This window comes from Rattus rattus, chromosome 1, assembly GCF_011064425.1.
Source record: "Rattus rattus isolate New Zealand chromosome 1, Rrattus_CSIRO_v1, whole genome shotgun sequence".
NCBI lineage: Eukaryota > Metazoa > Chordata > Mammalia > Rodentia > Muridae > Rattus > Rattus rattus.
In genome coordinates this window covers 144,932,114-144,952,023 of record NC_046154.1, presented here as the reverse complement: position 1 = coordinate 144,952,023, position 19,910 = coordinate 144,932,114, and the positions used below count along the sequence as shown (strand labels likewise).

The following is a 19,910-nucleotide window of genomic DNA, read 5'->3' as shown; positions in this document are numbered from 1 at the left end:
AAACTTTTCTCCCGCCCATCCTTCCTTCTCGTCCAATGATAGACCTCCTTCTATCTTGTACCTGCCTCACCTGTGACATTATCCCACAGCCTACATACAGAATATAGTATATCCCTAGAGCCAACACATGGCCTGCTGTGCATGTGAAGTCATCTCTAGATGCCGTATAATATCAAATAACAAATTCTACACAAATAACTGTATATGCGTAGAAAACATAAACATAAGTGTAGTACAGGTACAATTCTTCCCCCAAATATTTTTCTCGTTTTTATTTTTTATGATTGATTTACCTTTATTTTTACTTTATGAGCATTGGTGTTTTGCCTGCATATATGTCTGTTTGAGCTCCTGTAACTGGTGTTACAGGCAGTTGTCAGCGCCATGTGGGATTTGGAATTGAACCCAGGTTCTCTGGAAGAGCAGCCATTGCTCTTAAGTGCTAAGCCATCTCTCCAGCCCCCTCATTTTTATTTTTATTTTACTTATTTACGTGATTGGTTTTTCTGTGTAGACCTGGCTGCTTTGCTCAGTGGGCGGGGTCGGTGTCAGTCTCAGATCCATCTGCCTCTGTCTCTCAAATGCTGGTGTTAAAGGCACACACTTCATTAAAGGCCTGATTCATTTTTATTTTTTTAATTAAAATAGAATTACATAATTTTCCCTTTTTCTTTCCTCTCTTAAATCCTCCACAGAAAGTCCCCAAGTGTTTTTTATAGATATGAAACTAACATGTAGAGGGCAAACTATACATGAAAGAAGTTTCTAGCTTTATATTTTAGAAACAGAAACTTCAAATTAATTAAAAGCATCAAGCCAAGGGCAGGATGGCAGGTTGACTTAGCCTTGCTGGCTGCTGGCCCAGTCTCATGGTCTCAGGTGGGTCTTTTCTCCAGCAAAAACAGCAAACAGCCCGTAAAACTGTCGAGCTCCGTGCACGTGTACATGCACGTCCTAATCCCAGCATTTGGGAGACAGAGGCAGAAAGATGACAGGTTCAAGGTCAGCCTGGGCTACATAGTGAAACTGTCTCAAAAATATGTAATTTTGAAATTTGAATAGGCCTTCTGTGCATATTACTTGAAAATTCAGTGGCTTTGCCACGCAAGTCTTCTTAATACATATAACAATTAGATCTTTCTTAGCCTAAATATGAGTAATTTGATAAAATGGAAATTGTTGCTACTATACTATCACATTAACTCCGTGAAAGATGTTACTAATTTGTTAAATAGCCTGAGTTTCTAGACATTTTATACAGTCTTTGGTTTCTTTAGTTATTTTAAATTTATTTTTATTTCACACATATTGGTATTTTACCAAATATGTGTATCTGTGAGGGTGTCAGATCTCCTAGAATTAGAGTTACAGCACTGAGCGTCCATATGGTGCTGGAAATAGAAACCAGGTCCTCTGGAAGAAGTGCCCGTGCTACCAAACCACCAAGCCATCTCTCCAGCCCCTCCTTTAGTTTATAATTGACTACAAATCACACTAAATATTAAAAGTTTAAAACCTCTAGAATGTGTACTTCAGTTGATGCACAACTTATGTTATGTGATAACTGACACTCTATCCTCTGATACTGTTTTCTTCCTCCGTTCCTACTTGCTGTGTATATTAGAAGTTCCTCGGAACTGTTTCCCCACCACCTCGATTACTCTTGTCATTTATTTCATGCTATCATCTTTGATTTCTTGTGTTACAGAGACTGTCAGCTTACCTCTTGCCTCTCTTCCTATTGCTGTATGCTACCTAATTACTTCCTGGAGAAGTGTGGAGCCTGACAGTCTTTAAAAAGGACAGGTGACTCTGTCTCCTAAATGACTGCTGCATTGCTGGGTTGCTGCCATCCTTGTAATCCTAGCACTTTGGAAACCACAGTGTGTTTCACAGTCAGACTCTCATTAGAAAAGAAAGAAAAGAAAACAGTAGTTCATTCCAAAGACGAAGCTCACTTTGGGGAGTGCGTTCCTGCATTAATAAGGCCCTGGGTTTGATCCCAGCACCAAAACAAAAAGGTCTCACAACACAACCATAACACCCTTAGACTTCATTTCTAATTTCTTTAGAGTCTGTTTGGAGGTTTTAGTGGGGAGCACAGATATTCATATATTGTAATTAACAAGCTGTCTTTCTCTATGGGGGAAAAGTCGTCCTCCTGACCTGAGCCCTTGGCTGCCAGGAAGGTATACTTGGGACTGTGGGGAGGGAAGAGAACACCCAGTGAGCCAGCCACATCAGTCTGATGACTAGCCCTGGTGACCAGTGGGTGACAGACGGCCCAGCTGGTCACCTCATATTCCCTAGTGTCATTACAACTCCATCTCCTCCTGCTCTTCTTCCCATTCCTATGACCACACAGAGTAGGTTGTGACATAGGCTCACAGTCCATTACTCTAAAATAACTCTTTCTGATACTTTTCCGTGATCCTCCTTTTTCACATAGTTAGCCTTCCAAGTATAGCATCAGTTAACATTTCATACCCTTTACTAACATTAGTCTTGTTAACAAAGTTATATATAGTCTATTTCAGCTATCGAGTAACCTTTACATTGCATCGAAACTTACTGTGCTGCTTTGCTGGTACAGTAACTGTGTGGTCCTGTCTTTTGTATACTGTTGAGTTCCTAGAATAGAAGTTGAAATAACTGGCTTAAATGTCATTTGCTGTCTTTTTATTTAGAAAAGATTTTAGTATTTGGTCAATAGGATTGACAAGTATTCGTTAGGTGCCTACTTTGGGTTTAATATTGACTAAGGTAGGAACGTATGAAAAATGTGTATGACTTGATTCTTCACTTTGAGAGAGGTTTTAGTCCAGGTGAGAAGGCAACATAGACTGTGTGAGTAGTGGTAGTGTGAGTGGTACTTCACTGAGTCAGATAAATGAGAACAGTGGCGCAAAGTCCTTCAGTGGACACTACTATTGGGTACAGTGACTGACACCACACGAATAAAGACACACACTGATTAAAATGTTAAAGATGGGTACTTACATGGCAGGGGAAGAATTTCTATTCTAACATAGTAAATAAAAGGAAGGCCACAGCTTGTTTAGACGGATTGGTCTTGTGAGAGAAAGAAGTGAAGAAAAGATCATAGAGGGAAATAGGTCTGGGCACGTGAAGCAATCTAAGACTGAGACTGTAAAAGCCTAACCTATGTAGGAATGGAAATACACAGATAAAGTGAAAGGCAGATCTAAAGATCTCAATGTAAAGTGGGAGGCACGCTACATAGCTTCATATTCCAAGGAGGAAGAACCAGGGCACTGTCACAACCAAGTCAAGTAGAGCCAACCCCTAACAGTATGAGTAATTTAGTATCAAGTGCCTGAGATTCACTCAGAATCTTCTGGGTTCCAGTGTGCAGTTTACAACACATGCATCTTGTCATAGACTGAGGCCGGCTACAACTCTGAATGACACTGGCATCTCCAGATATGCCAAGGCTCTGCTGCAAAAGGTCTGCATAGAGCACTCTTGGGCTCTTTTCTCTGACTGCCACATAGCCACACCCTCTCCATGACACCTTCAAGCCTGGGGCTTCTGTGTCAACTGAGGCTGCACTGTCATCAGTGGCCTCCCTGCTCTCCTAATGCCAAGTCTCAGCTGTTCCTTCATGCCTTATAACTGGTACCATGTGGGGCACCCTTGCATGTTACCAGGTTCAGCTGCCAGCAAAAGATACAGCTTCAGTTCCCTCGGGAACACAATAGCTAGCTCTGTGGTGCTGACCCTGGGGAAGTACTTCCTAGAAGATTGTTCATTAATGGTGCTGGGTTTTCCCCAATCATCACCGACTTCTCAGCAGCACTCTGGTATCCATTGTCCCCATCTGCAGCCCCAGGCAACCCAGTTTCTAATGCACAGTGTCACACAAAGAGCCCAGCAGAGTCTGAAGTAGCCCCTCAAACTTGCCTGGAAAACTTGACAAGCCAGGCCTGCATCATCTGCACTATAGTCATCGTTTTTCTTAGTTTGCACAACAGCTTAGTAAAGCTTTGAACACTCAGTTTCCACAATCCTCCCCCAAGCATGGCCAAGTCTGTTAAAGCAATACTCCACCTTTGTAACAATTTCTACCTTAGTTATAGTTTCTTTCTATTGCTGTTATAAAACACCATGAATGAAAACAGCTGGAGGGGGGTGTTATTTCATATTACATTTTCAGGGAAGTCAGGGCAGGAACTCAAGGGACCTGGAGACCCACACATGATGATTCAGACACCATGGAGGATGCCTATTTACTGGCTTCATCCCATAGATTATTCAGCGGCATGCTTATAGCACCCAAGGACCACCAATCCAGAGGCAGCCCCACCCTCATTGAGCCGAGTCCTCCCACATTAACCATCAGCCAAGAAAATGAATGCAGCGTAGGCCAAGCTGGTCTGGACATTTTCTCGATCAGAAATTGACTCTAGCTGTGTCAAGGTGACATAAAACTAACTAGCACATATTGAAGATAATCCTAAAGTATAGTTTAAAACTAGGAGTATTGTTTCACTGTCTAACATGGAACAGTTTCGGATGCAAAGGGCAATGATTCTTATAAATAAGAGAATGTTACACTATACAAAGAATTTTCCATAGGTTTGAGATTAAATGACAGAAATTCTAATGTGACCAACTAAGCAGAAAATAGCAATAGAACTTGTGCATTTCTTAAAGATTAAGGGAAATTTTGTCTAGTACCACTCATTTTGTGATCTAAACTCATAGTACTCTTAGTTTGTGTGATCCTTGCAAAAGCACCTTGAAATAGTAAGTCATGCCTTCTTTACTATGTAGTTGATCACACTGAGCACATGTCCCTGATTCCCACCTGCCATTGGTTTCACCCTGTGCAGCATTTATTATGAGGAAGGTAACTGACTTTAGAAATGTGTTCTAGAACTCTTCAGTGCATTGTTCCCTTAAATTATTTTCTAGCTAAAATGGTGCATATTCATATCTCTCTCTCTCTCTCTCTCTCTCTCTCTCTCTCTCTCTCTCTCTCTCTCTCTCGGCAGTTGGAGGAAATGTGGACTGGAAGCAGATAGCCAGTATTCAGGAATCTATTGGGGAAACCAGCTCTCAGAGTGTCGTGGTTGCTGTAGACAGGTAAGGTGTTCACTTTCTCCCCTTTTCTCTTGAGTACTATTTCAACACTGTTTTGTTCCACATTTAAAAATAAAAAAACATTGTCAAAATAACCTTTAGAAGTAATATAAGACTTTTGTGATATACTATAATTTAGATGATGAAGTACCTTTAATTTTGGTTTCACAAATATAAAATACAAAAAGGATTTTAATTATGTAAAAATGTGTTGTAATTAGTACTGGAAATATTAAGCAAGTACTATTCTTGATGAAAAAACAAATCATTATTTATAGAGAACTATCTTTTTTAAACCCTTGAAAATAAGTTTATCTTTCTGAGTACATGATATAAAATAGCATTATGGAAAAAGTAAATGGGTTTTGCTGGAAATTCTCATTTGCTTCTTTGAAAAGCTCTTCAAAATTACTGTATTCTATACATTTCTAGGTTAATGTTCCCAAAACTGAAACTACTTTTTACAAAACTGGCAGTCAACATTTTTTTTTTTTTTCCGGAGCTGAGGATCGAACCCAGGGCCTTGCGCTTGCTAGGCAAGCGCTCTACCACTGAGCTAAATCCCCAACCCCCAGTCAACATTTTTTAAACTATTTATGTTTGAAGCTTTTAAAAATGTACCAGTTTTTGCTTGATGGTCTAGATATTCAGGCTGATTTATTGTTTATTTTACTTCAGATAAAACTGCAGGAGATGCATATCTGTGCTCATTCTCACTGCTGGCTAGTTTTGTATTGATGATCACAGTGTCTGTTTTATGCTTTGGTTCATAAAGACATTTGGGGAGTAGAACCAGCCTCTGGATCTGTTCAGAGAGAGCCCTTCTTCTCTGTATGCTTCCACAGCTGGGTAGTAGCTGCCTGTCTGAGTTTGAGTTGCATTGCTGTGAAGAGACACAATGACTAAGGGACAGCATTTAATTAGGGCTGGCTTACAGGTTCAGAGACTCAGTCCATTATCATCATGGCAGGAGACGTACATGGTGCTGGAGAAGGAGCTGAGAGTTCTGGCATCTTGATGAGAAGGCAGCCAGGAGAAGACTGGCTTCCACAGTCAGGAGGCGCTTCTTACTGCACCCCACAGTGACACACTTCCTCCAACCACACCTCCTAATTGTGCTGTTGCCGGAGCCAAGCATATTCAAACCACCACACTGCCATTTTTGCTCCCAGACTATGCTCCATTCAAATGATATTCCTGTCATCTTTGTGCTTATTATGACAGTCTATTTAGATACTACAAGAATTACAAGAATCTTAAGTGAAGGCATGACTCTAACTGCCTCCATGAGCTGCTGTGCTCTACACATGGCTAGAGAGAGAGAGTGAGCTCCTCAGGCTATCGAGTGAGTGAGAATTTGAATGCCTTACCCAGTTTGCATGTCCTCCTGCCAGAAGCCTGAGCGGGTCTCCAGAACCTCTGGTTGCTGTGGCAGTTCTCCTCTCTTGCCTTTGTTCCCCTCTCTCAGCTAGCATCACAGTCCATGACATTTCCCTGTGACTGCAGGGTCTCCAGTTTTCTACTCTGTAGTTTGTCATTTGCTTTTTTTTCTTTTCAATTAAATCCTTCCTTATTTCTTTGATGTCTTTTCTGTTGTTCTCATATTTAATTTTTTATTCTAGTATTTTTTGCTTATAGCTTTGCTATAAAAAATTATTTTTTTACATAAAAACTAACCACTTTTCTTAACTCTCTGTCAACCCTCCTTCCAGTGTCCAGCCAATCCCTTCAAACGTTTCTCCCACCCATGCCTCCCTCAGTTCCCCAGCAGTCTACATGAGCAGTCACTTCTCCAGTTTTCCCAGTACCAGCCGCTCCAAGCCGTTGTAGCCTCTCTGCTCGGCTCAGCCTCTCCTGGCTCCACTGTCTTCTAACAATGTCTTCTCCACCAGCTGCCTCCTCCTCTCACTTTACCAGCCCCCAGCTCCCTGTCATAGCCACAGCTGGCCTTTCTATAACCTTTCCTGTTCCCCACAGTCCAAAAGGTACCGCACATTGAAGATCATAGGGTCAAGCAGTTCTAACGCTTAAGAATTCTTAAAGGTCCAGTTGACTAGCAACTGGGGATCCTGTAAAGGGACAGGCCCACAAGAGAAGTAATACTAAACTTTCCCTTCCACGAGAATACCTCTAGTTTGAGAGAAATCAGATAATCACATCTGCTTGCATAGCCTATAATTTTTACTTTGGGTGAGATGAGAGCTTTGTACTTTTTCTGAATTTTATGTTTTGGGTTCAGTCTAACCGTTGTGCTAGAAGGAATGAAATTTTCCTGATTTTTTTTTTAACCCACATGATAGTTTTTTGCCAAATTTTTTAATTACCTCATTTTACTTAAAAGGTTCAAGCCATTCCTTACCAGAAACTGAGATTTTTACAGTTCCTAACCTGCTTCGTTTCTTATTATTACACTGCAGTTGAAAGTCAGTGTAACAGTCTATGAATTGTGATTATATGTGATTATGTTATAAATGATTGTGTTAGTCGTAGAGTATATTGAAAAAGTTTTCTGCACGTTTAATTCATGTAAATATGATACAGTATAGAAAAGTACTTAAAGAGACTTGAGGCTGCGACAGTTTGAACCTTGACTCTGGCATTTACTAGTACTGGGACTCTTAGATAGATAGATAGATAGATAGATAGATAGATAGATAGACAGACAGACAGACAGACAGACAGACAGACAGACTCTGGCATTTACTAGTACTGGGACTCTTAGATAGATAGATAATAGATAGATAGACAGACAGACAGACAGACAGACATGTATGTTCCCAATCACAAGGTGGTACTCTCCTTATATCATATCTATATCTCTACTAGTGAGCTTACTCCAGGGGTTTTTTTGTTGTCGCTGCTGTTTTTCTGGTTTTGTTGTATTTTGTTTTTTGTTTTTCAAGTCAGGATTTCTCTTACATAGTCCTGACTGTCCTGGAACTTACTTTGTAGACCAGGCTGGCTTTGAATTCGGATCTGCATGCTTTTGCCTCCTAAGTGCTAGGGTTAAAGACATGCACTACCATGCCTGGCTTTTTTTTTTTTTTTTTTTTTAAGTATGTCTTGTCTTGGCTACTTTATTTTTTAATGCTTTATTGACTCTTTTTTAAAGATTTATTTATTTATTATATATGAGAGCACTGTTGCTGTCTTCAGACACACCAGAAGAGGGCATGGATCCCATTACAGATGGTTGTGAGCCACTGTGTGGTTGCTATGATTTGAACTCAGGACCCTCTGGAAGAGCAGTGAGTGCTCTTAACCACTGAACCATCTCTCCAGCCCAATTTATTGACTTTTATTTTATGTGCATTGGTGTTTTGCCCATGTGTATGTCTGGGGGAGCGGGTATTAAATCACTTGAAGCGAGCTAGATTGCAGACAGTTGTGAGCTGTCATGTAGATGCTGGTAACTGAACCCAGGTCCTTTGGAAGAGCAACCTGTGTTCTTAACCAAGGAGCCATCTCTCCAGTCCCCTTATTATAGTATTTTTAAGATTAATATTTGAGCTGTTTCTGTCTTTGAGGTTTCCCCTTTATCATGTACATTAGTTGTGGTGTTTTAAGTTGAGGAATATCATGCAATCTGTGAAAATTTAGTATCCTCATAATTCAGTGCGTGGTAAAAAGGACAAGCTCTCTCTGTGGACCGAAGTCTCTATGATACTGGTACAGAAAAGCACTCAGGAAAGAAGGCTGCACAAAGCTGAGTCAGATAGCATACATATTCTCAAACACATGGGTGTTGTCAGGAAGCTAGTCCAGCCAGTTCTTGGTTAAAGGGAGAGGGTTTGTGATTTTTTTTTTTTTTTGGTCATTTTTAAGTTCTAAATGAATTTTCCAATCAAGTAAACATTACTTCTAAAAGTAAAATACAGCCGTATCTTAAGAACTTGCTTAGGGCTTGAGATACTGTAACTCAGTGTGGTAGAGCACTTGATTAAAATGAAATTATCAGTAAACTTGAAAAGCTTTTCCTAGTAACCCATTTATTGCTTTTACAATATTAGTATTATAAAACATTAATATTTTCTTAACTATTTTAAGAATTAAATTACAGTTTAGTTCTTAAACAGTTAATTGTTATTTACAGTAGATATTTTCTTAACCTTAGAACACTGTAAAACACTTGCCTCATGTTTTGAAATGTGTAAATAAGGTTACAGTGTATACTCATGAGTACAGAATATAAATGAGAGAAACAGTTCAGACAAGTCTTGTGTTGGTAAGCTCTGTTCTGAATAAATATTCATTTAGTCATTTGGCCCTCTTAAAACACCTAGGAAATGTTAATACTTCTGGTCATGACTTTTGAGTTGGCATAACCGAAATAAGACTTCATAAGGTTTTTAATTATATGTTATTTTTTCCCCCAGAATATTCACAGGATCCACAAGGCTAGATGGAAATGCTATTGGTGAGTATGAATATTTATTTTACTCCTAAGCTGTCCTTTTGTCTAAAAAGCTTTAAAGTTACGATTTAAAAATGCAAATATGTTTATTTTATAGTCGATTTTGTTCGTTGGCTCTGTGCCGTGTCTATGGATGAATTGCTTTCCACTACACACCCAAGAATGTTTAGTCTACAAAAAATAGTAGAAATATCATACTATAACATGGGAAGAATAAGACTGCAGTGGTCTCGGATTTGGGAAGTTATTGGAGATCATTTTAATAAGGTATTTCAATAATTATAGAATTTGTTTACATTTGCAAAATTTGTTTTAATTTTTCTAGTCATAATCTGACACTTTTTTCTTCTAAGCAAATGTTCATTACAGTTTTATAATTAAATTTAGAAAACCTTTCAGGAATCATGCTACAAACTTTTATTACCAGCACTTCGGTAAGTTGAGGCAAAACATCTGTGAGATCAAGGCTAGCCTGGGCTATGAGTATGTAGCAAGATCCTGTTTCAAAAAGAAAAAGGAAGGGCTGGAGAGATGACTCTTTACAGAGGGCCCATGTCCAGTTCCCAGTGTCCACATCTCGCAGCTCACAACTACCTGTGATTACGACTGTAGTTTCAGATTTATTTATTATTTATAAGTACACTGTATACTTATATATAAGTATTATATTATACTGCTCTACTTCCTTGCACACCCACACACATGCACAAATACACACACATACATAGTCACGTACTTTTTTTTAAGGAAACAAAAACTTTTTGAATTGAATTCAACCATTTTCAGAAATGATTGCTGAAACTTTTCATGGATTCTTTAAATTACTGTGTTCTGTTTTTCTCATTCTTGTGCCTTGTGAAGAGCCTAGGGTTTGGGTCTCTGCTGCTGATTTTGTTCTTTTTTTTTTTTTTTTTAAGGCAGAAATGAACAATTGTAGTCTTATCTGCAACATTGGAATCTTGGTCTTGTTGCCCTTACAGGTTGGTTGCAATCCTAATGAAGATGTAGCCATATTTGCAGTAGACTCCCTGAGGCAGCTATCGATGAAGTTTTTAGAGAAAGGAGAGCTTGCAAACTTCAGATTCCAAAAGGATTTCTTACGACCTTTTGAACATATAATGAAACGAAACAGGTACTATGTTTTTTGAGTTGAATAACATCAATAATAACTTACTATATTCCATGCCAGGGGAAAAAATAGAAAAAAGAGAAATGGGTTTCATGTGATACATTTTAAGCAATTATATTGCTATTTTAGGTCTCCAACAATTCGAGATATGGTCGTGCGTTGTATAGCACAGATGGTTAACTCTCAGGCTGCCAATATCCGTTCAGGATGGAAGAACATTTTCTCGGTGTTCCACCTAGCTGCATCAGACCAGGATGAGAGCATAGTAGAGCTAGCATTCCAGACGAGCGGGCACATCGTCAGTAAGTGTCTTTAACTGTTCAAGTGCACATAGAAATGCCGGATGTATTTAGTTGGCAAACCAGGTGTGGCTTTAGGTTTACAGATGTTACTTCTAAAACCAGAGTGAAAAATCATAGTAATTGTTATAATATGGCTTCAGCACAAAAACCAAAGGGAATAAGAGTCACTTTGCGTGACTGTGGTCTAGGAGCACAGATTTGATTACTCCAAATTCCATGTTCTAGAATGGAAGCAGTGTCACAGGGTTTTTATAATTTTACAGAACAAAGAAAGTCTTAAGTCAAACGAACTTTATAATATAGTTGTGGGTACATTAGAGAGGCAGATACATTGGATGAGGGTTCCAAGATGCTATCATTGATGACATTCTTAGTCTTGGATTGGTGTTCTGATAAGTTAATATCTCCTAAGAGGTTTTGTTTATTATCACAAAATATTAGTTCAGATATAGAGTGGGTCAAAGAGTGGTTGTTCCAGAACCTAAAACTAGCACAAGATAAAGTAGATAGCTTCTGAGACAATAAAACTTCAGTTTGTCTACAATACTGAAATTCCAGCCTCCCCATCAGTCTCTGCTGACACAGATTCTCCCTCCGGAGTCTTTTGTTCACAGCCAGGCATAGCTTTTCAGGAATTTTGTTCACAGGGTGGTGGTGGTGGTGGTGGTGGTGGTGGTGGTGGTGGTGGTGGTGGTGGTGGTGGTGGTGGTGGTGGTGGTGGTGTTTTTAACATGGATTGAGGATTACTAGGTGGCATGCACTGTAATACAACTGTTCTTGTAGGCATTGTTAAAAACAGGTATCCAGTCAATTCTGCAAATCTATTCAACAAAAGTTAAAGTGCACCCATTACTCTATTATGTTGTGTGTGTAGTACAAATGAAGTAGACACATTTCTGTTTCATGTACCTTTTGCTACCCTGCCTAAGCTCCAGGACTGGACTGTGCTACGAGCCCCCACCCAGATTCCCTTGCCTCCATGGATGAAAAGCACAGTCACATGTTGCTCAGTGCTCAGCTTGCCTTATTGACACAGTTGCTGGGCGTTACTTATCTTCTGCCTGGAGATGCCTGCCCTTACAGTTCTCTTAGCTCCACACCTCTCCACATGCCCTCAACTTTAGTCACTCAGTTACATTTAGTCACTGTGCAACATTCCCAACCACCTACCTGTGGCCACTTGGCCCAAGATCTCACATGGCTGAAGCATGGTGAACTCTGGTGAACTCTCTCCTCTCCCTGAATCTCCTCCTGTGGGGACCCAGAAGTCCCACCTATTCCTTCCACCCACCAATTGGCCCATGGCTTCTTTACTGATAGATCAAGAACCAATTGGGGAACAGAACCTTAGCATCAGAACCACCCCTGCACATTTCCACTTGCCTTAGTACTTAGGACAGGCTGGTTGAAGAGACAGACTTGGACCCATTTCTGGCCCCCTTGACAACCTGTAAGAAGTACGTACATTTGAAATTAGTACATTTTGCATATAATTAAAATATTTATTATTTCTATTTGTTTTTCTCTGTTTTAGCTCTTGTATTTGAAAAGCACTTTCCAGCCACCATTGATTCTTTCCAGGATGCAGTGAAGTGTTTATCTGAATTTGCGTGTAATGCGGCTTTCCCAGACACAAGTATGGAAGCAATCCGACTTATTCGCCATTGTGCAAAATATGTGTCTGATAGACCTCAGGTATATAGCATTTAGTAAACAAAATTTTGCTAAATATTGAGTACAATCTTAAGTCTATATTTGTTTTGGAAATTAGGGTAGAGGAAGCATTTATTTTGAGCTCAGAATCAGTCCAAACTTGGTTGTGAGTTAGGGTACTTGCCATTACTGTATGGTCAGGTGCTCTGTGTGTGTTGGTTTAATTTTCACAACACTGAATGGGGGAGGGAGTGTTACAGCTTTATATAAATAAGGAAAAGGTACAGACAAGTTTTAAGTGTGCCCATAAGAGCAAAGCAAGTAAAGGAGAAAGGGTTTGCAGCCCGGCCTGCTTCTAAGCATCTCGCCCTGCTGCCTGTCTGCCTGTGCCTTGCAGCTCTTGAGTTCACTGGCTCTGGATGAATGTGTACTCAAACACCGAAATAAAATGCTGGGTTAATAGTCTGGCTGCTAATTTTAATTTGAATAACTGAACCTCTCCTGTGTATCTGATGGGAAGGAGTGTGTGCACATGTGTGTAGGTAGTTCTCTGCCAAGGCCCGAAGCATCTGAACTCCTGGAGCTGGGAGTAACAGTAGACCACCTAACAGGAGGAACGTGCCCAGCTCCATGGCAAGAGAAGGATATACCCTTAACTGCGGAGCCATCTCTAGCCTTGAAAAGCCAACTTTGTAGAAAAAAAATCTAGTCTAAGGCTCTTCACAGACAGTTGTAAATCTTTAGCTCTTTGTAAATTATTATGTTCAAGTTCTCATTTTGATTGTTTTTCCTGAGAAATATTAAATTGACCGTGTGAATATTTAGCTTTGCCTTACTGATTCCTTCTTCTCTCTTGAAGGCTTTCAAAGAGTACACAAGTGACGACATGAACGTGGCGCCTGAAGACAGGGTGTGGGTGAGAGGGTGGTTCCCAATCCTCTTTGAGTTGTCCTGTGTCATCAATAGATGCAAATTAGATGTAAGAACCAGGTAACAATCCGTATTGAACATTTAAGCTTTGAAGGGTTTGTTTTCATTTCATTAACTTTTCTTATGGATAATATACACACGTTTACAATTAGAGACAAGAAAAATGTTGTTTACCAAATGTATTAAAAGAATATTAAGTACAACTTAGCCTACCCAAGATATTATAAACACTCTATTTTCACAGCCTATTGAGGCCTATTGAACGGTAAACATGTTATGACTAAGTTGATCAATTTAAGGTTTAATCAGCAACTAAAATGAATGAATTATTTCAGCTCAATTCCAAATACAATGGGAAAAAAAAAAAGAATTAGAGAGAGTGCATGCAGTCAAGTTTGGCAGCCTGGTAGTGGTGATGGTGGTGATGGTGGTAGCAGCAGTAGTGGCCTTTAATCCCAGTACTTGGGAGGGAGAGGCAGAGGCAGAGCTCTCTGAGTTGGAGGCCAGCCTGGTCTACAGAGTGATATCTAAGATTACCCGGGCTATACAGAGAAATCCTGTCTCCAAAAAAAAAAAACCTAGTAGGCACATTTTACACTGTATTTTAAAAAATGATTACTAGATGTTAGTGCAAAATTAAAGTCTATTTTTATCTTATGTTTAATACTGTAAACATTTTTTTCTCATACTGTTTCTTCTCAGAAACTGCAATTAATGATAAAATTTCTTCCTGGAAAACAGTAGAAACATTTTTTTAAAAAATTAATTAGCTTTGCACTCCTGTTCCTTCTGCCCCTCCCTCCCATATGCTTACGCTAACAGGAGTGAACCCCACATAGCTGAAAGGATTTTTAAATGAATAGTCCTAAATTTAACAAGTTGCTAAGAGGACCTCTATAAGCAGCTTACCCCATGAAAGTACAAAGTAAAATGTCTGCTGAGCTCTAGAAAGTACTGAGCTTTTTAAGAAACAGCTATAGTCTGAGCCTACTTTGGATCCTAACCTGTTTCATTAAATTTCTGTTAAAACAAATAAAGCTCTAACAGTGAAATGCTCCTCCGACTGTAATTCCCAGTTTAATTTTGATGGGTACAGTTATAGCATGAGAGAGGAAGAGTCACTTTCCTTCCGTCTCTGCCCTTGCCTATCACATGCATTCGGTGTTAGAGGCCGCTGTGCACTCGATGGGGGCTGAGCAGAGCATGCTCAGTTTCCATGTCCACATCAACTCAGACGTGCGGTGAGCCTGGGCACGTACAGCACATGACCTAGGCTCTGTACAGTCCTATGGAACACTTCACAGACATTCTTGTTTTAACTGACCATTTTAATACTTCTAGAAGTAAAACTTCAGGACTAAAGGATGCTGATCTATTATATTATATTATATTATCTATTATTATAATGAAAATTATACCTCAGGACAAAGTAAAATGTTAATATGTTAATAATTTTATGAAAGTATTCAAGAAAGATAATAAATCAGAAAGGCAACTTTTGAAAGTCAGTTTTTGAGCTTAAAAGCTTGTCAGTATACTCTGTGGTGTTAATTTGTTCGTCACGCACTGACTGCTTCCTGAGTCATGGGCACCGCCTAGAGTTATAGCCAGAGCCAGGGGATAAGCAGCCTGTGGTGGAGGCTGGGCCTCAGTGGGCAGTGGGCGGGTTAGCAGAGCTTTTTGCTGACACTATGGGGGCAGCATCCATACTGGTGGCTGGAGTCCCTGTAACTCTTAGAATTTCAAAGACTTTTCCGAGGGGGAGGGCGAGGGGGCGGCTTAGACTGCTGTGAGCCCTTTCTTCCTTTCCTTAGTTCTACAAAATTAATGTTCACTCAAGTGATGAGTTATTTCAGTCTCCATTTCTTAGCCACTGTATTGCTGTGAAGAGATACCATAACCATGGCAACTCTCAAAAAGGAAAGCGCTTTTAACTGGACCTGGCTCAGTGTCAGAGGTTTAGTCCATTATTGTCGTGGTGGGAAACATGGCAGTCGGAGGTGGACAGGTGCTAGGGAAGAGTCGGAGGAGCACAGACAGCAGAGGGGCACTGAGAGAAGGGGTGGGGGGAGACACCGAGCTTTACGTGAACATATGGAACCCAAAGCCCATGTCCGTGACAGAACCTCCTCCAAGGCCACACCTCCTAAGCCTGTCAAGTAGTGCCACACTCTGATGACCAAATGAGCCTGTGGAGCCATTTCTACCCAAACCACCACAGGTTCCATTTCAGCTGGACTAGTGTGAGTGGGAAAGGACAAAACAAACTGTAGGTCAGAGCTGGTGGGGTTTTTCTTTTCTGAATCGTGTATCTAAAGGAACCTGTAATTTTAGAGCTTAAATTCCATTATATTCCATATGCGTTAACAGCCAATGTTAGCTTTAACCAGTGTTAACTTTCTTTTTCTAGTAGCTTTGTAAGCTTTTAACTCTTTTAGGGAGCCGCCTTCTTTACAGTACAGCTTTCCTAACCGTGTTCTGTTATCTTAGGGGCTTAACAGTGATGTTTGAAATAATGAAAACATACGGCCACACTTACGAAAAACACTGGTGGCAGGACTTGTTCAGAATTGTTTTCAGAATCTTTGACAACATGAAGTTGCCAGAACAGCAGACAGAGGTAGGAGAATACCTATAGCACAGAGTTATAGCATTCTCCAGGTTTTCACTCAGTACATGTTAATGTTTGAAATTAAGCACATTGAGCAGGAAAAAATTCCTAAAATCTGTTTCTGCAGGACATGTCAGTATTTTCTTTCATAGCAAGGACACTATCTGGAAATATGACTGAATTTTTATTTTTATTGCTTTTGTTAAACTGTCAGCTTCTCTTCCATATTTTGTTATAATCATAGCTAAGAAACACTAGTAGCTTTCATTAATATTAGAGTCTGAAATCTTGCTCAGTAAAGAAATGAAAGTAAAGTGGGTGTTATTTATTAAGACGTATTTTACTGTGGAACACTTAAGCATGTCGCTCAGACTCTGAGGCTGGAGAGCTCATTCTCTCCCTGTCCTAGAGGTCAGCATTAAGGGGAGACCTTTACAGTTATGTTTAGTGTAATTTCAGGGGGAGATTTGAGGCCGTCTAATGGTAGACAGCATGACCTTCATTTCATGACCTCTTGCCCCTCCCACCGCCAGAAAGCTGAATGGATGACAACAACTTGTAACCATGCCCTTTATGCGATATGCGACGTGTTCACCCAGTATTTAGAAGTCCTCAGTGATGTACTTTTGGATGATATTTTTGCCCAGCTTTACTGGTGTGTACAACAAGGTAGGTGTGAACCAGTTATGTTAACACCAAGTATGACACATGATGAGTATATGAATGTATGAATGAATCGTTCTGTTCTTTTCTAGACAATGAGCAGTTAGCACGATCTGGTACGAACTGCTTAGAAAATGTGGTTATTCTGAATGGTGAGAAGTTTACTCTAGAAATCTGGGATAAAACCTGTAATTGCACCCTGGATATCTTCAAAACCACAATTCCTCATGCGTAAGATATTACATAGATCTATATTTATATCTGTACACTGATGGGGTTTAAAAGTGAGCAATGAGTGAGCTGTAACAACTACATGAAGTTACTTGTAAACCAAAACAGTATGATTATACAAACTCTGGGTCATAATGCGGTGACCCCACTGGTTTTATAAGATTGTATTTGAACCTATCACACCAGGTGAGAATTTTGAGTCAGAAGAAGAAAGCCTCCATAGATTTTAATCAGTGAAGAAACCAAGACACACATTAGCATGGCTTATTCCTAGGATGGACTGGAGTTCACACCCAGTACATCCCTGGTGCTCACTCTGACTTGTAAATGGCTTTACTCGCTCTCTGTAATGTTTAAGTCTGTAGGTAGACTCTTTGTAGAAGCATTAAGTGTACCCAATGCTGATATAAAATGATATGAAAATTGTCAACTATTCTACATTTTTTAATTTTATATCCTTTTTATCCTTTATATGAATTAAATCTCACTTATGTTCTTAGAATACTCTTAAAATTATTAACATTGTAAATAGGAAGTAAGACACAAGAAATGCACTAGAAACGTGCTTTATACTGAAAGATGCACAGTGATTTCTGTGACCAACCTCCAATTACTCAGTACATTCCACACAGTACATTGTTGTGGAGCATGGAAAGCAACTGCAGCTGATCCATGTCTGTCCGTGTGTGTGTGACTCTGTCAGAGACAGTATGAATCTTACCTAACAGTTCATACCCCACCCACCCCGTGAACGCTTTTTAAGAATCCACTGGCTACATGCTGTTTGTCACTAGACCTGCGTGTGTTTCAGTCTGTTGAGTCACATGCTCATTATGACCGTAAGTGTCATCCAGTAAGCATGTCCTCGTGGGAAGAAAGGGTCTGTGTCCAACTCCTCCTCATTGAAGTGGAGCTGTCTTCTGGCATCCGTCTGTCTGCCCAGCTCCCAGAGCTTATGCTCTTCGGAAAGGAGAATTTGATGTTAGAGCATATTTCTGCTGCAAACACCCAACTCAGCTATGGCAAATTAATTCCTCTTATTTTTCTATATTAAAAAAACAGAATCTAAAGAGTCTTATGAATTTGGATTTTTTTTTAAAGTTTGAATTCTGTAAAATTTTTTGAAAAGTGGCAGACTTTAACAGCAATCTTGTTTTGGGATGTTATTTAAGATTACTACTTAGAAGAAGTAAGTGTAAAATTCATATACTTCAGAAAGTATAATTTACCATAAAACTACTTCTAACTTATGCTGAACTGTTTTTTGGAAGTATATCTTTTAAATTTTTTTACTGAATGGATTTCAGAAAGTTGCTTTTATCAGTAATTTTTTTCACTTTTTAATTCCCATTTAAAATATGCATGTGGCATAACTCCATCCTATGGCCCCCATGACTAGCTTTTGCTTTGGTGTCCTAAAGGCTTCTGACTTGGCGTCCTACTTCTGGAGAGGCTGCCCCCCCATCTCCATCAGCTATGAGTGAAAAGCAGTTGGTAAGTAAACAGATCGTACTTGAAGTTGTCTGCAGAAGAGATTGAACTGTGGGCCTCACTCTCATCTGTCAGGCCCCATTGCTAGACAAAACACCCACGCCTAGGTTCTCACAGCGGTGCAGGCTACAGAGAGAGCACTCAAATGAGGCTACGCTCTGCTTCTACAGTGGCACTGCAACCCTTAGATGACAGGCAGCAGAGGACAGGAAGAGCCTCCTTAATGCCCTCCAGTCCCATGATAGTAAGCCTCCGCCCTGCCCGTGGGACACTCCCTTGCTATTTATTGTTCATAGAGGGTTAAGTCTGAGCATGGACTTTGTTTCTGAGATTCACACGTAGACACTAACACATGACTCATAAGAATGTTTGGATACAAACATTTCAACTGTGCCAGTAAGACCAACTCTCGATAAAGATGGAGTAAGTTTCTCATTTGAAATTCTCAGATTAAAGTTCCTGATGGGGAATTTTACATTTAACAATTTTATACTGTGTATATACCATAAAGAAGAGGGTACTTAAATTTTCTGTTTTATATAGGATACAAAGGAAAATGATTTTAAGGATTATGAATGCAGATACCAGATTATATAGATTTCACACCAATTTTGTATACTATTAAATCTTTTTTTAACTTTTTGATATAATTTTACTGTGTAGAAAATAGTTAATGTAATTATAGTGGTTATTATTCTGGGTGTTTGCTACACACCTTTGTTGCCTTTAAATATCAGGGGTTCCCAAATAAAAGACATGGAGACCTTTAGATTTATAAGAAGCCTTAAAGCACCACAGCTAGGCAGATGTCAGCCTCTAAAATATCTTGTCTGCCTCCCGTGCCCAGATCCCCATAAATGCTTGAGCCTCTTCCATTTGTGTTCTCCTGCTTCATCTGCCAAGCCTTAAGGATACATGCTCACAATCCACTACCCCATGGCAGCTGCCTGCCTTTTCCTCCCTCCCTTTCTCAGTTCCTACCTGAGACCCCTCCCCCAGCACGGACACACTGTAGCTCTGCCTACCGCTTCTCTACCCGGCCCAGGCTGTAGACATATTGTTAACCAGTCAAGGGTAACTCGGGGGGGAGGTTACACCACGAAAGCTGGTGCACCTTGGGAATTCACCCATTTTGAGGCAACCAGATTATGGAATGTAGTATGTAACAGCCCCACCCTCCAACCCCATATATGGGTTTCTTTACACAGTTATAGAAGTGGAAACACTTATCCAGCATTAATTGAAGTATTACTAGTCTTTTACTTAAATATATAGGACGTGGGTACTTAGCCATGTCCTTACAAGAAGAATTACTAAACTTGGTCTAATACATACCACCCATTGCACCAGGTCTCACCCTGTGATTGCTGTAATTACTGT

General features: G+C 39.9%; 1 protein-coding gene across 1 annotated transcript in view; it reads left to right on the top strand.

The window, feature by feature from the left end:
* The window catches only part of Arfgef1 (ADP ribosylation factor guanine nucleotide exchange factor 1), a 94,225-nt gene that overhangs the window by 61,428 nt on the left and 12,887 nt on the right, over positions 1 to 19,910 (top strand). Inside the window, exons 23-33 of the mRNA XM_032906650.1 lie at positions 5,019 to 5,109; positions 9,483 to 9,523; positions 9,618 to 9,787; positions 10,501 to 10,652; positions 10,779 to 10,951; positions 12,486 to 12,646; positions 13,464 to 13,594; positions 16,025 to 16,154; positions 16,679 to 16,814; positions 16,901 to 17,039; positions 18,461 to 18,533. Of these exons, the coding sequence (XP_032762541.1) occupies positions 5,019 to 5,109; positions 9,483 to 9,523; positions 9,618 to 9,787; positions 10,501 to 10,652; positions 10,779 to 10,951; positions 12,486 to 12,646; positions 13,464 to 13,594; positions 16,025 to 16,154; positions 16,679 to 16,814; positions 16,901 to 17,039; positions 18,461 to 18,533 (1,397 nt within the window). The remainder of the gene's footprint in view (positions 1 to 5,018; positions 5,110 to 9,482; positions 9,524 to 9,617; positions 9,788 to 10,500; positions 10,653 to 10,778; positions 10,952 to 12,485; positions 12,647 to 13,463; positions 13,595 to 16,024; positions 16,155 to 16,678; positions 16,815 to 16,900; positions 17,040 to 18,460; positions 18,534 to 19,910) is intronic.